This window comes from Neofelis nebulosa, chromosome 1 (genome assembly GCF_028018385.1).
Source record: "Neofelis nebulosa isolate mNeoNeb1 chromosome 1, mNeoNeb1.pri, whole genome shotgun sequence".
In the NCBI taxonomy this organism is placed as follows: domain Eukaryota; kingdom Metazoa; phylum Chordata; class Mammalia; order Carnivora; family Felidae; genus Neofelis; species Neofelis nebulosa.
In genome coordinates, this window is record NC_080782.1 from 64,159,259 (window position 1) to 64,173,435 (window position 14,177).

The window sequence follows — 14,177 nt, forward strand, 5'->3', positions numbered from 1 at the left end:
ACGAGGTTACTTTAGTTTTCGTCTTAGTATAATAGTACATAGTGTTCTTTTGGGTACTTCTGCCCCCCCCCCCCCCCCCAGCAGTTCTTATTCTGGTTGGTAAATATTGGTTCTGCAACTTGCAAATGCCTGGCATAAAATTGGCTAGCTGGAGTACATATCTTTTCCGAGCTGTAGAATTTGGTAGTGTAGTTCCCCAGAGTCTCACACTGTATCAGTTGCCTGTATTTGGCTAGGTTGAGTCATAGCACCAAATATAGTCTCTGCCTTCTGCATGATGTATGCCGGGCTCCTGGCTCCAAATGCCCCAGCTGGTCTCCAGGGACTACTATTTTTCTGTCATAATCTCCCTTAAGATTAGGATGGCTAGCCAGGCAGTATTTCTATATATTCATAACATAATCAATACTAAGAGCCTTCCAAGATTGAATTTTATCCAGTAGGTTCACTTTGCCTGAAATCCCAGTGTCCTCCTTCTCCCTTGAGAAATTCAATTCTAAATGTGCCAAAACCTGGGTTATATTTATAGATAGATGAGTTATCAAAAAACCAACCAAACAAAACCCACAAACACTGGATTATATTCATATTCAGATAGCTCATTTATTTTTGTTCTACTTCACTTTATTCATTTGTAAAATGCTGGTATTTTAATTTCAGTGGAATGAACTCATTCAATGCTTACCTGGTACTCAAACAGGAAACTCAAGGTACCTAGGTAAAAGTCTAATTCTTAAAGGGGGCTATTATGATAAAGAGATAAAAAAAAAGAAATTTAGATGATTACCTAACAAGGTTGGCTGTTGCAACATAGTTAGAAATAAAACTTAGCGAGTTAATCTAGAAAGGGGGTTGCCTTTTGGGGAAGGTTGCACTGGAAAAGGGTGAATCTGAAGAGAGAAAAAAAAGAAAAGATTTGAAAAATCCCCTCCCCTGGGAACAAAGGAAGAGAGTACTGTCAGACAAAAGAAGGGATTGTCAGTGATCTAGCTGTGGAATAGAAACCGCAGAAATGTCTGTAAAAATTGGCATCCGTAGAACAGAGGGAATATTAGCACAGAAATGAAGGGTGTACAAGGAGAATGAAAAGGCTTATGGAAGACTTGAATGTCCCATTGCACTTAAAATGAGAGTTTATGGAAGATTTCCAGAAAGGAAGTGATACGTGTCATCCATAATGGATGTCATCAATGGATGACTCTAGATATTTTAATTGTAGAAAGAATTTACAGAAGGGTAGGGCAGTCAGGTTAAGGAAGCATTATGAAGTTTTAAAAAAAGTTTTTTGAAAAAAAATATCATTGCTTATATTTTCTGAATCGAAGTAGAAAACATTACTGATTGGTTAACAAAATGTCACAGGTGTATTTGTTACCTGGAGGCCAAAATTGATTCCAGCTTGACAGGACTCATATCACAAGACCAGGTTAGAAAATTAAAAACAAGTATCACTTTCAGAGTTGAACTATGAACTTGGCTGTTGATTCTTCAGTGCCCTATTGTCTTAGCTGAAGGGTAGAATTACTGCATTCAGAAGTTGGAAGAGCAGGAAAGGGGTCAAAGGTTGACCCCTTGGCGGTAAAGGGTAGGATCTCCTCAGAAGCTGTGCGTTGAGGCAAACTCTGAGAACTGAGTTCAGGACATTTTTGTGCCTGTCAAGTTGAAATATTCTTCTTATCTCTCTCTCCTTAAAAGAGATACCCAAAAGGTGAGTTTCTGATAAGGTGGAACTTGGTTTGTTTAAACTGGGCCAGCCAGTTTGGTCATTTGTCCTTTTTGGATTCTCATTGTTGATTATCCCTTCTTGGCATCAGATAAGAGGCATTTAGTTTATATGGAACAGTCCTGGTTTCACCTGGAAGGTTAGCATTAAAAAAAAAAAAAAAAGAATATGTTCTTAGAAGTAAAACATTTCCTACTTTTGTTTCTGTGTTGACTTACATCAACTTAAAAAATGAAATGGCAAATGAAAATGGTATGTGTCATAGTTCTCTTATTTACTAGAGGGTTTTTGCAGCAATAAAATTTATACGTGTGTTCCATTACAGAAAATCAGCTGCTACTTTGAGTTAACTGATTCAGAAACACTACTCACCCGCTCCTAACTTTTTTAACAGTTAAGGTCATGTTCTTTTTCCAGCGTCACCAGTCTCTGCTTTAAAAAAAAAAAAAAGAAAAAAAAATGCTCGTGACAGATCATACAGTCCAGGCTTATAGTTAAAAGCAGGTTAGATGGAATTCGCCCGACTTGGATACTTGGCTGTGTATATTAGCGTTAAATAATTGAGCCAACTTTCATGAAGACATTGAATATCAGAATTAACTTTTACCTCCTCCTTTCCTATTTCCATCCCTAGCTTCAGTCTAACTAGGAGCAAACTGAAATTTAAGTGAAATAATTAACAACTTAATAATAATCCTTGTATTTGGCCTTAAAGTATAGGAAAATTACGAAGTTCAGATTTTGTTTCATATTAGACTCCCAAGTTTTGGACATGGGTTAACTAAAGCTATTAGCAATAGAGCACAGTTTTCTTTTTTTTCATGGCATGAGGTCGTTTCTTTGGAGACTATTTCAAAGAAGCAGAATTTGAGAAATCGAAAGATAGTTGAGGCCTAAAGTTCCTTTCTGAGGAGTTGTAAATGTATGGCTAGTGGAGCGATAGGACCACATATTAGCTCTGGTTCCCATAGTGTTTCCTGGAGCTAGATAGAGCCTCCTGGCATGTTGGAAGGCTTGCCTCAGCCTTAAGGCGTGCAAGAACCTCTGCTTACCCGCTTTTCCGTACCTTCGGAGAGTCAGCTGTGATTCTGTGGGATTAGAGTTTAGTGTGCTATTTCCTTTTTTTTTTTTTAATTTTTTTTTTCAACGTTTTTTATTTATTTTTGGGACAGAGAGAGACAGAGCATGAACGGGGGAGGGGCAGAGAGAGAGGGAGACACAGAATCGGAAACAGGCTCCAGGCTCCGAGCCATCAGCCCAGAGCCTGACGCGGGGCTTGAACTCACGGACCGCGAGATCGTGACCTGGCTGAAGTCGGACGCTTAACCGACTGCGCCACCCAGGCGCCCCATAGTGTGCTATTTCCTAATGAAATGTCTGTAATTAGGAGTCAGTTTTAAATTCTCACACTATTCCCCGATTTACAAAGTGCTGACCATGGTCGATAATTAACAGTCACGTTCTCCTATTCGTTCTTTAGACTTGTAGAGGGTTTTCCACCATTCTTATGAAGGCGGGTGCAGATGAACGTGTAGAATCTGGAGACTTAAAACTGTTGCCCTAATAATGTTTATAATTTACAGAGTAGAACTAGGGGTATGGTGTGTACCCAGAAGTAGTACATGGTACTATGTGGTGTAGATATTTAGAAACTCCTCCAAAACAGAAATGTAATTCCTTATAAATGGAGAGATCCACCCCACTGCTGTTTCCCTCCCTTTATTTGTGGCTACCAATTTAGAAGATGCTGTGGCTTCCAAAAATTTTAGTGCCAACACAAATTCTCTTTTGATAGACATCTTGGGTGTCCACTGTAGGTTCAAAACTAGATTTTGAATCACCTCGAAATCAGAAGTAAACCAACCCAGCATTTATTGAGCAACTATTGTGCTCTGGGCATTGTGCTCTGGGCTTTGATATTTTCTGTCACATGTAAGTACAGTGATATGTTTTGCTTACCTTCTGTGCATTTCCTCCCAAATGAGAATTTAAACCTATTACTGTGTCTGTACATGTAGTTATAAGCCTGGGCTTTTGTTATGAATTATATAGAGAAATCTTCCTGCTACTTATGTACTTTTAAAAAACCACAAAAAAAAAACTGCACACCTGAAAACTTTCACACTTATGAAGCAAAAAAACTATCATGATGAGTTTGTGTTAGAACATAATGTTATAAAGGAAATTACTTTGTGTGGGAATTTGGAAATTAGAGAGCAAATAGTTAAATATGAGGGATATTTTATTTTCCCACTTTCAAACTTGCCCTTTTTGGATGTTTGTGAACATGCTGATTGACATGTCCTCTGACTCATTGTGTTCATTAGCACAGCAAAGTTTTATCCCATAATAAAGCTTTTTAAAAATACCTTACCTATTAAAGCTATTAATTCAGCTTTGTTACAAATACGTTTAAACCATCTCTGAAAAAAATAAATTTAGTAACGGCCTTCTTTTACCTTCAGGTCGTCTAAACTATTCATATCCAGGATCCGATAGCTCTCTGCTTATTAATGGTAAGTGATAATTGATTTACCCTAGTGAAGTTCACAGAACTGAACCAAGTTAGTCCTAGATGAGAAAATATAGGAGGTATGCTTTGACCGGTGGAAAAAATGACATTAGTTTGTTCTGTAATCATAATTGCAAGTTGCTATTAATCTATTAGCTGTATAATGAATAATTATTTTTCCTCCTGATTGTGGCAGGAACTTTTTAAACTTTGAGAACCAACTGATTCTCTGTCTTGAAATTGGTGGCAGGATAAATGAGAATCACATACTGATACATAAAGAATGGTTTAATCTACCCTTAGATTCTGTAGAGTGACCTTTGAAATGTCAACATAAAAACCATTTCCATGTAGTTAGAAAAATGTTCCAGGGGAAAAGAAGGGTAATCAGAGATCTGAAACCAGAAAAAGCAGCCTGAGACCACAGGGCTTGACATTGTGAAGGACAAGGTCATTCACCGTTGGCTGTCTAATAGAACAAGAAGGATGAAGTTTTATTGGCCTTTACGGTGCCTTTGGTAAATTCTCCTTTCTGGTTCTAAATATTACCCCATTGTACTACCGAGTTCTCTGTTATGCGCAGTTGCTGAAACAGACTAAATTTCACCAGGAAGGGGCATCTACTCATAGAAGGAATTCAAGAATCAAAAAGTGTCTGTTTTGTTCTACTATCGTTTAATTGGGTAGAATTCAAAAGACATATTTACTTCTTTTCTACTCATTCACTATTGAATATGGATCTTAAATTTGTGTGTTCACAATGCCTTCTATCTGCCAAAGTTTAAGTCCCACCATCTCGAAGAAGTATTCCCTGACTAAATAGCCATATTCTCATCATTCCAAAAATGAAATCAAACCAAACAAGCAGGCAGAAAACCAACACACCACCTTGTACTCCTTGTCTATGGTATATCATGAATGGAGAATTACAAATTATTTTTGTGACTGGATCTGCTTTTATGTTTGAAATCAGTATTCTGAAGGACATAGGATTGTTGAGTCAGGAAAAGTGAAAAGAAATTTGGTTTGTGAGAATTGCGATGGATGCGTCAGATCCTCTGGAGACTGTACAGTTTATAAAAGCCTCACTTATTATCAGACTCTTCATGCTACAGCTACCAGAAATAATGTCAAAATATAATACTTCAGCGTAAATGTGTGTAGACCGAAAACCAAACCCAGTGGTGATAATGACATCGAGATAAGGGGGAATAACATAAGGGGTTGCCATTACAGCAGGATCTTAGCTTTTCTTGTGGAACGAGTTCCAGAGTCTGTGTGCTGGAAATGGCAGTGAACCCAAGATTTGAGATATTGATGTGTGATCTTAGGCAAAGTGGTCAAGTCTTCTTTGTCTCACTTTCCTCATGCAGTTGCTAAATTAGATCATTTGCCTCTGGGGTCCATCTTTGTTGAGGCGAGACTCTCTCATGGGTTTTCTTTAAAGCTAAATTCACTTAAAAATTTTTAGAGTCTAATATTATATTTCCTCCTCCCCCCTGCCATTAATATCCTTTCTTTTATGAATAGATTAGTTTTTGTGACCCCTACCTGGCAAAGAAAAATAAAGGTAACTTTCTCCCCCAAATAATTATATTCTGACATTTTACTGGCCCACAGACTCTATGGTTTTTGCTGTTACATTCATGGAAATTTTGTTTATTAGATATACTGGCTGAGGTTAATATGGTCTCAAACTGAAAGGTAGGAAGATAAAGAACAAAGAGATGTCAAAGAGGGGGAACTTACTGGTTACTTAAGCAGGATCGCAGAGTGGGGTTATGACTACCGTAGTCTCAGATCTAGTGTTCATCTCAGAGGGTCCTAGAACTTGATTTTGTCAGATTTGATCAAGTGTCAGTTTTTAATCACCAGCCAACTAGGACCAGATGCCAATTTATACATTTTTAATACGGAATAAAACTAGGTTGACCGGATGCTGGAGTTGGCTGACAGGGTCATTTTCTCCCCAGTAGCAAAGTCCAGATTATAGCAGATTACTTTAAAATCCTGGAATTAAAACAAGGTGGGGACGGAGGGACGTTGAAGGTGAAGTTTTCAGTCACCTTGATTAGATGTGGGCATTGCCTGTTCTCTTCAGATTTATGAAGCATCTTCTATGGTGGATTGCTTCTATAGATAAATTACTCTTATTCATGTGTTGAGTTTTTAGTAACTTTGCTGTCAGTTTAGCTCATGTTTTGGAAATCTAGTGTAAAGCATTAATTGTACTTAATGAAGATAAACTCACAAATACTACCCATTTCACAGAATTGAGATGACGATGAAATGCATGTAAACCACTTAGCATAATACATGGCGCACGGTCAAATTAAAATAATTAGAATGGTTAGGAATAGATGCTAAAAATTTGTAAGGAAAAAACAAGGGATTAAGAGGAGTCTAAGAATTGTCTATAGTTGACCATGCTTTCTTTGTCTGATTATTAACAGGGGGCGCCTGGGTGGCTCAGTCGGTTAAGCATCCGACTTCGGCTCAGGTCGTGATCTCGCGGTCTGTGGGATCGAGCCCTGTGTCAGGCTCTGTGCTGACCGTTCGGAGCCTGGAGGCTGCTTTGGATTCTGTGTCTCCCTCTCTCTCTGCCCTCCCCCCACTTCTCATGCTCTCTCTCTTTCTGAAAAATGAATCAACATTAAACAAAATTAAAATAGATAACATGAAACTTACTGTATTCATTTTGAATTACAGTCCCTTCCTGTCTTATGTCCTTGCAGTCTTTTCTGAAAACTGAAGATAACAGCCTAGTTCATTGTGCTGCTATATATTCATTACTAAGTTTAAGACTTTAAGGAACTATAGGAGCTTTCCTTCCCTGCCCACCACCATAAATCATCTGTTCATGTTTTAAAACCTTTATAAAAGTGGTTATGTAGCTATTCGACTTCGTGTAACCTGCAGTGTTTCAGAGGTTTTTTCTTCCAAGCCACTGTTGAGCGGAAAGACATTTCTCTTTTGTTCGGATAAAAATGTGTAAGAATTGTTTACTCTTTCTCCCGTGAACCTCTGAATTTCGACTATGATTTTTATCGTACAATTTGTTTTGAAATTTTCAAGCAATCTCCAAGTTTTTTTTTGGAAAAAAGTAGGGTTTAAATCCTCAATAACTAAAAAGAAAAAAAGATTCAGAATGTTCAGAGTGGTCTATCAGCTTCAGCAGTTTATATTGAGTTTATATTGGAGTAGTGTTGGGATTTGCATGTACAGAGATAAAAAGGGCTTACTCATCTGGTAGATCAAATTACTTTTTTCCCCCTTGGCCATGCTCGATCATCAGTTTTCATACTATGCAGTGACCTTCATATACCACTCATGACTTTTAAAAGACACTGCAAGTATAATTCAACAGATAATAATTGATAACTATGCTGAGAATATTGTAGTGCACATTCTGGGGAATTATTCAATTTATTGCCGTTATCAGTTGTAGAGATTTTTTTTTTAAGGGACATTCACAGGGGAAATCCTTGGGTTTTAAGTGTATAAAACCCCCAAACTTCGTAGCTACTTTCTGGATGCTGTATTCATTTGCTAGAGCCGCCTTAACAAGTACCATAGACTGGTGGTTTAAACAGACATTTTTTTCCTCGGAAAAAATAAACTCCAGCTTCGAGTCTTGGAGGCTAGAAGTTCAAGATCATAGTGCCAGGAGGGTTGATTTCTTCTGAGGCCTCTCTCCTTGGCTAGATGGCTCTCTTCTCTCTGTGTTCACATGATTTTGCCTCTGTGCATGAATGGTGTCCTAATTTCTTCTTATAAGGACATCAGTCATTTTGGATTCGGGCCTACCTCAATGACCTCATTTAACCTTAAGTACCTCTATAAAGATCCTGTTGTCAAATATAGTCTCATTCTGAGGTCCCGGAGGTTAGGACTTTAGCATATGAATTTTGAGAAGGGGACACAATTCATCCCAGAACAGATACCTTTTCCAAATAAGTTTTATGTAATAGGAATATAGTTAGAACATCCATTTCATGGTTATGAAAAGCAAGCCTGAAACTGACTCAGTTTCTCAGCCAAGTCAGAAAGGAGCTTGGGCCAGACTATCCTCAGGTTCCTCAGATTCCTTGGTGTAGCTTTGAGACAGACATCAGATTAAAAGATTAATTTTCCCTTTACCCATCTTGAGAATTTATTTTGCCTGAGAAGACTAACATACAACTACCACCACCTCTGTATAAAAGTATTCGTGCTTGGTACTTTTTTTTTTTTTTTTAATACGTATTTATTTATTTTTGAGAGAGAAAGAGAGTTCAGGCAAGGCTGAGAGCGCAGAGCCTGATGACAGGGCTTGAACTCCTGAACTGTGAGGTCATGACTTGAGCTGAAGTCAGCTGCTTAACCGACTGAGCCACCCAGGCGCCCCTGAGCTTGGCACTTTTTTTCCCCCAACCTCCCATTCCGCTCCTTCAGCCCATAGGATTAACTGCTTCAAAAATAGAACTTCTGGCAGGGAAAGTTTATAGAATAACAGCGAAATATATTAGGTTTTAACAGATTCATGTATGTATTTCCTTTTCTTTGTGGATGTCTTTTACTTGGAAGCATCCATTAAAATATTTGTTTGTCCCAGATAGGAGATTCGTAAGAGATCTTTTAAAGGTTAGCATAGAACAACAACTCTTAATTATAGTTCTTTGGAATGAGAGGAGGAAGATTGTTTGCTTAAGGGTTGCAGGGCGGCGAGGTGGGGTGGGGGGTGGCGACATACACAGAAATCTATGAAAAGAGAGAAGGTATCATTTACCCAGGAGAAAAGTAGATTATAGTCACTTACTGAAAATGTATATAATATGGTTCTAGTTGCTAGAATAAGGAGCATGTTGAAAGATGCCTTCCTGAAAAAGAGAATATGAAAACATTGTAAACTCTAAAGTGCGCTGCGGTTGTTAGCCTTAGAATAGTAATGAAAAGCCGAGAGTAATTACTGAAGACCAACCTCAGAATATAGACACATGAGTTTACTTTTGTGGAGGGAGAAAATCACTATTTACTGAACATCTGACTATGTGGTCATGATATATACATAGGCTATCTTTTGTTATTCTCTAATCAGCTCTCCATTTTTATAAAAAACTGAGGGTTGGGGATATAGAGAAACTAGGGTCACATTCTCTGCCCTTCTCTAAAATAGCTCTTCACACATAATATGTTTGTCTCATCTTATCAGTATCTTTGAATATCATACCAACAAGTTAGCGTACACACAAGCCAACGTGACATAGGAGATTCTCACTGTGAAACGTAGATTTAAAATTTGTGACAATGCGTCCGTTACATTAGGGGTAGATTTATAAAATGATTTAAAATGATTCTTTGCGTCTTTGTTGAATTGTTGGCCCCGGTCTTTATGATGATTGCCTGCTTTTTGGTTCTAGCATCTCCATTCTTTTAGCTTCCAGCCTTTGATTTATATCTTTTTAAATGACTGCTAATTTGACTAATTCCCCTACATACTTTTTTTTTTAGTCCTATTGGAAAAATCTGTTGTTTGATAACATCTTTTATTCTGAGCCCTCTCCCCTTGTTTTTCCAAATAGAATTGCTGTTTTCTCAGCTTGGGGGCAGTGAGAGTTGTAGACCAAAGGCCTGAGGTAGGCCAGAGTTGCCGGAGTTTGATCAGTCTTTCATTGCCTCCTAAAACGTAGTAATCTCTTTTCCTTCGCCCTATAGCCTCTTCTTTACAAAGTTGCTTTTCTTTAATATATCATTTGTTTGTTTTTAATGTCAGTACCAAGAAGAAAACCAAAAACAATCTGTGAGCGAGTACAGTAATGTAGTTGACTAATGTAAATAATACAGAAAAGGATAAAACAGGAAGTGAAATCCTTCTTTCTTTCTCCGTGCCAGTTTTTCTCCCTGAAGGTTCTTGTGGTTTTTAGAAAAAAGATTTATGCAAATTCCCACATGCCTATTTGTATTTTCTTTATTTTTAAATTTACACGTTATGAACCATACAGTACACACATGGGAAACTCATGGAAACTCTCTTAAAGAGCTTTAGATACCAGCACATGAATATTTGCCACTCTTAAAATGGCTACATGCTAGGTATTTACTTCTTAAGATTGTTTCACTGTTACGGATACTTGTTTCTTTTTGACAAGAAACGAGAAACGTTTGACAAATAAGAAACAATGAGAAAAAGATACTTTATAAGAAACAAATAATATTTTCATTTTTATAATGATGTATAGAAAAAAGATCTGAAAAGTCTATCTCTACCTTCTTTGCAAATCTAGCATCCCAGAGTACTGGAATGTTACTAGAGGGAATTTAATGATGAATGTAGGGCATTTGTAGGCAATCCTGTGGAGACATTTTGGAGAGAAAGTATTTATCAATAGATCTAATAACAACATGCATCTAGAAATCATAAAAATTGGTAGCTATGGGGCACCTGGATTGTTCAGTCAGTTAAGCATCCGACTTTGGCTCTTCAGGATCTCGCGGTTCATGAGTTTGAGCCCCGGGTCGGGCTCTGTGCTGACAGCTCAGAGCCTGGAGCCTGCTTGGGATTCTGTGTCTCCCTCTCTCTCTGCCCCATCCCCACTCATGCTCTGTCTCTCTCTGTCTTAAAAATAAAACATTAAAAAATAATTTATAGCTACATCCAGTCCATTTAGAGCATTCTTGAATCATGTTAATACTGAACATGGAATTATTGAGGACTTTATAAGTGAAAACTAAGAAATTATAATAAAAGTAGATAAACATATAAATAGTAGTCATTTTAAATCATATGGGGACTAGAAGATTTGTGTGTAATAATAGCATGCATTTTACAAATATCTTTAACAGTGTACCCTTTGAAAATTAAAGGAAGAATCTGGGCAGAGTTTATTTCAGCCAACTTAGCTAGAATTTTCCAAAGTGTGGATTTCTTTATACATATTTAAGTGATTTTTTTTTTTTTTTTTTTTTTTTTTACCCACCACTTCCTTGGATGTTTGAGAAACATGAAATAATATGTAACATTTGATGATCATGAGATTCCAAATCTGACATTTTCCTCAATAAAGTGGTGCAGACCTGTGTTTCAAGTATTCCGTCATCATAATCTTAAGCCAAGTATAATTTGAAATAGTTGGGAAAAAGATGCTTATTACATCTTTCCTATGTAGGATGAAGTGGCACCATTTACTACTCTGTTAATATCTGGGTTCTGGTTACATAGGTGTATTCATGTTATGGAACATTCATTGGACTCTGTAGTTAATGATCTGTGTACTTTATTTTGTCATGTCAAAGTCTGCATTAAAAATAATGTATAATTAACAGCACAATAATAAGTGGAAATAAACATTCTTCTCTTCTGTGTTCTAGAATATCATTGTTTTTATCTTTTGGTACTAATTTATATTAATTTCCCTACCTCATTTGACAGTTTTTGTGGTTGTAAGCATTGTGTGCCTATCACTTATTTTTCTCAGTGTGGGAAAGCATTTCTGAATAGTTTTCAGAATTTAACCATGAATTCTTGTGTATTAACCAGCTTAATTTTGTGGTATAAGATCAAAGTTTGGAAGCATACATTTAAAGATTTTTGAGATTTTATTTTTGCCTTTAATCTATAGCATTTACTGTTCCTGAAACTGTATTTATTTTTGTTAAGTGGAAGCTATGAGAGCTTTATGTTAATTTTATAGCTTTTAAAAGTCTACTCTTTTCAAACATTTGTTTTCTTAGAAATCTGAGTAGCATCAGTCAACTTTTTAAGTTTGACGGAACCAAGATTTTCAAATCATTCGTTTTCCCAAACTCCCTTGTCATTGAAGTAGTTATAGGAATAGAATGTTCTTAAACAAGCACCTGTTTTTATATCTTTGTCTTTGCAACCTATGTCAAGTTAACTGAGAAAATACCTCCCCTCACCCCAAATTTAAGACCTACCAAAGTGAAAACCTAGTTGAGGGAGGGAGATTTTTTTGTGGTTTTAATCCATTTGTTCAAGTATTTTGGTGAAATCCCATGTTACCTACTAGTGGGAGAACATGTATTTTGTATGAGACAGTCTCACTTTGGAAAATACCCACACAGTGCTTCTAAGTTACAACTCACTTATAACTGAATTAAACATCTGAAGCATTTATTTAGTGGGCTAAGAACTAAAACCCCGACCAGTTTGTATAATGACTTCTTCAAGGTACGACTCCACCTTCTAACTCAAAAATCTACCCCGACTTCCTGTTTGAACACTCCTCTGCAGCCAGGTCCTCACTCGTTCCATGTCCTTCTGTTCTAGGCACCTTTTCCTGACCATGACAGCACTCCTATTTGCTGCATTGCTAGGCCTGCAGTGCCCTTCCTCTATTTGTTCCTTAAGGTCTCACATGCCATCCCATCTCCTGCTCCAATGCCACACCCCCTCTCCCTGACTCTTTAATCGGAGCCAGTTGCTTTCCTCCTCTGTTTCTGTTGCACCTAACACATAACTACCACTGCAGTAGGCATGCTGTATTATCATTATTTGCTTATGCGGCTGTCTGGCATTTAAGCTTGCTAGTTCTGTGTAGTCAGGGCCATGTGCTTTGTCTGTAGTGCCCAGCCAGATCAGGCATTCAAGCAATGTTTGTTGAATTGGTTTCAGGTGTTCGGACAAGCCGGGCTTTTAAGTGCCAGTTGGTTTCAGGGGAGCCATTTTCTCAAAAGCTTCTTGATCTAAAGTTTGTACTGCCCTTTTCCCGATATTCAAGGAAATACGTATCAGTATATTGTATACTTCTCTTAGCCGTAACTACTTGGCAATAAAATGCCAGACCTTTTGCTTTTCAGTGTTTGGGACATGGTGGGAAATTTGACAAGGGACAAGAAACTTCCTTTGGCTAAAAGGAAGTTTATAAATTGCCTAAAGATTTCATTTGTTATGATTTTCTTTATGAGGGATTAATCAAGCCATCGTGTAAAATTGCTATTTATCCTGTAGTGGTGAAAAAGTCTTGAATTAAATATTGACATATTTGCTGAATTGCTAGTTAGCAGGGAATTCTGGGACAACGTGAGATCAGTATGGTAGGAGTCGGTTTAGATCGTGTTACATCTTACCTAGTTTGGATCCTGGGTGACGGGTATAGCCAGAAACTTCTCTTACCACAAGTAAAATTCAATACAGCTTTACAGTGTTCTCGAAGAACTTAAAAACAAGTCAGAAGGGTGTATTAAATTGACCTCTCACCATCCAAATTCCTTGTTTTTGAGACATTTACTAGGAAATGCGGAGCATAGCCAACTTTTTTCAGTTTCAAAAGCTGGTAGTTGAAATCACAGTTGATTATTTTGACAATGTTTGAAAGGTTGTTTTTGTTTTTTGTTTTTTTTCTCATTTGACATGCAGCAAGGACATATGGGCGAAGGAGAGGTAACATTATTGTTTCTAACTTTTGAATGTACCAGTTGTATTTGGAGAGGACCCAAGTTCACTCAATTTCTAACCCTTGTGGGGAAGGGGGGCGGGGGAACGCACCATAGCTTTGATCCGTACATTATGTGTCATAGTCAACATTATAGACTTTCTAATTTGAAGGAGTCAGCATGGTAGGATTTGGATTTGAATCAATAATGTCCCCGAATTATAAACCCAACTTCTTTGTATCAGAAGATTTATTTTGCTTTTTTCCTTGCTGAAAGGAATTTCTTAGGAGAAGAAACTTAAGGATCTTTAAAAAGGAAAATATGGGGTGACTAGTCTCAAAGTACCTGATCATATTGGAAGCTCTGTTATACTTGAATACCTTATGTCTACTTTTCTCTACTAATTTCAGCATAATACTGAATGAGATTAGCTACACAAATGACAAATCCTATACATTTCCAACACTGGAGGAAAAAACTCGAGAAATTTTAGAGAATTTAAACGAACCATTTCCTAGAGGTACCTGAATAAACCTTATTTTTGACGCCTGTGATAGCTTTGCCTTTTTA

At 37.3% G+C, this 14,177-nt stretch overlaps 1 protein-coding gene across 4 annotated transcripts in view; it reads left to right on the forward strand.

Moving 5' to 3' along the window:
• Window positions 1-14,177, forward strand: part of CPEB4 (cytoplasmic polyadenylation element binding protein 4) — a 67,861-nt gene that overhangs the window by 37,940 nt on the left and 15,744 nt on the right. The window contains exons 3-4 of one of the 4 annotated variants that reach the window (XM_058723583.1): window positions 4,189-4,239; window positions 13,591-13,614. The exons of 1 other annotated variant lie outside the window; for it this stretch is intronic. In XM_058723583.1, coding sequence (XP_058579566.1) covers window positions 4,189-4,239; window positions 13,591-13,614 — 75 coding nt within the window. The remainder of the gene's footprint in view (window positions 1-4,188; window positions 4,240-13,590; window positions 13,615-14,177) is intronic. 2 more of the 4 variants (XM_058723589.1, XM_058723596.1) reach the window with 2 other exon arrangements.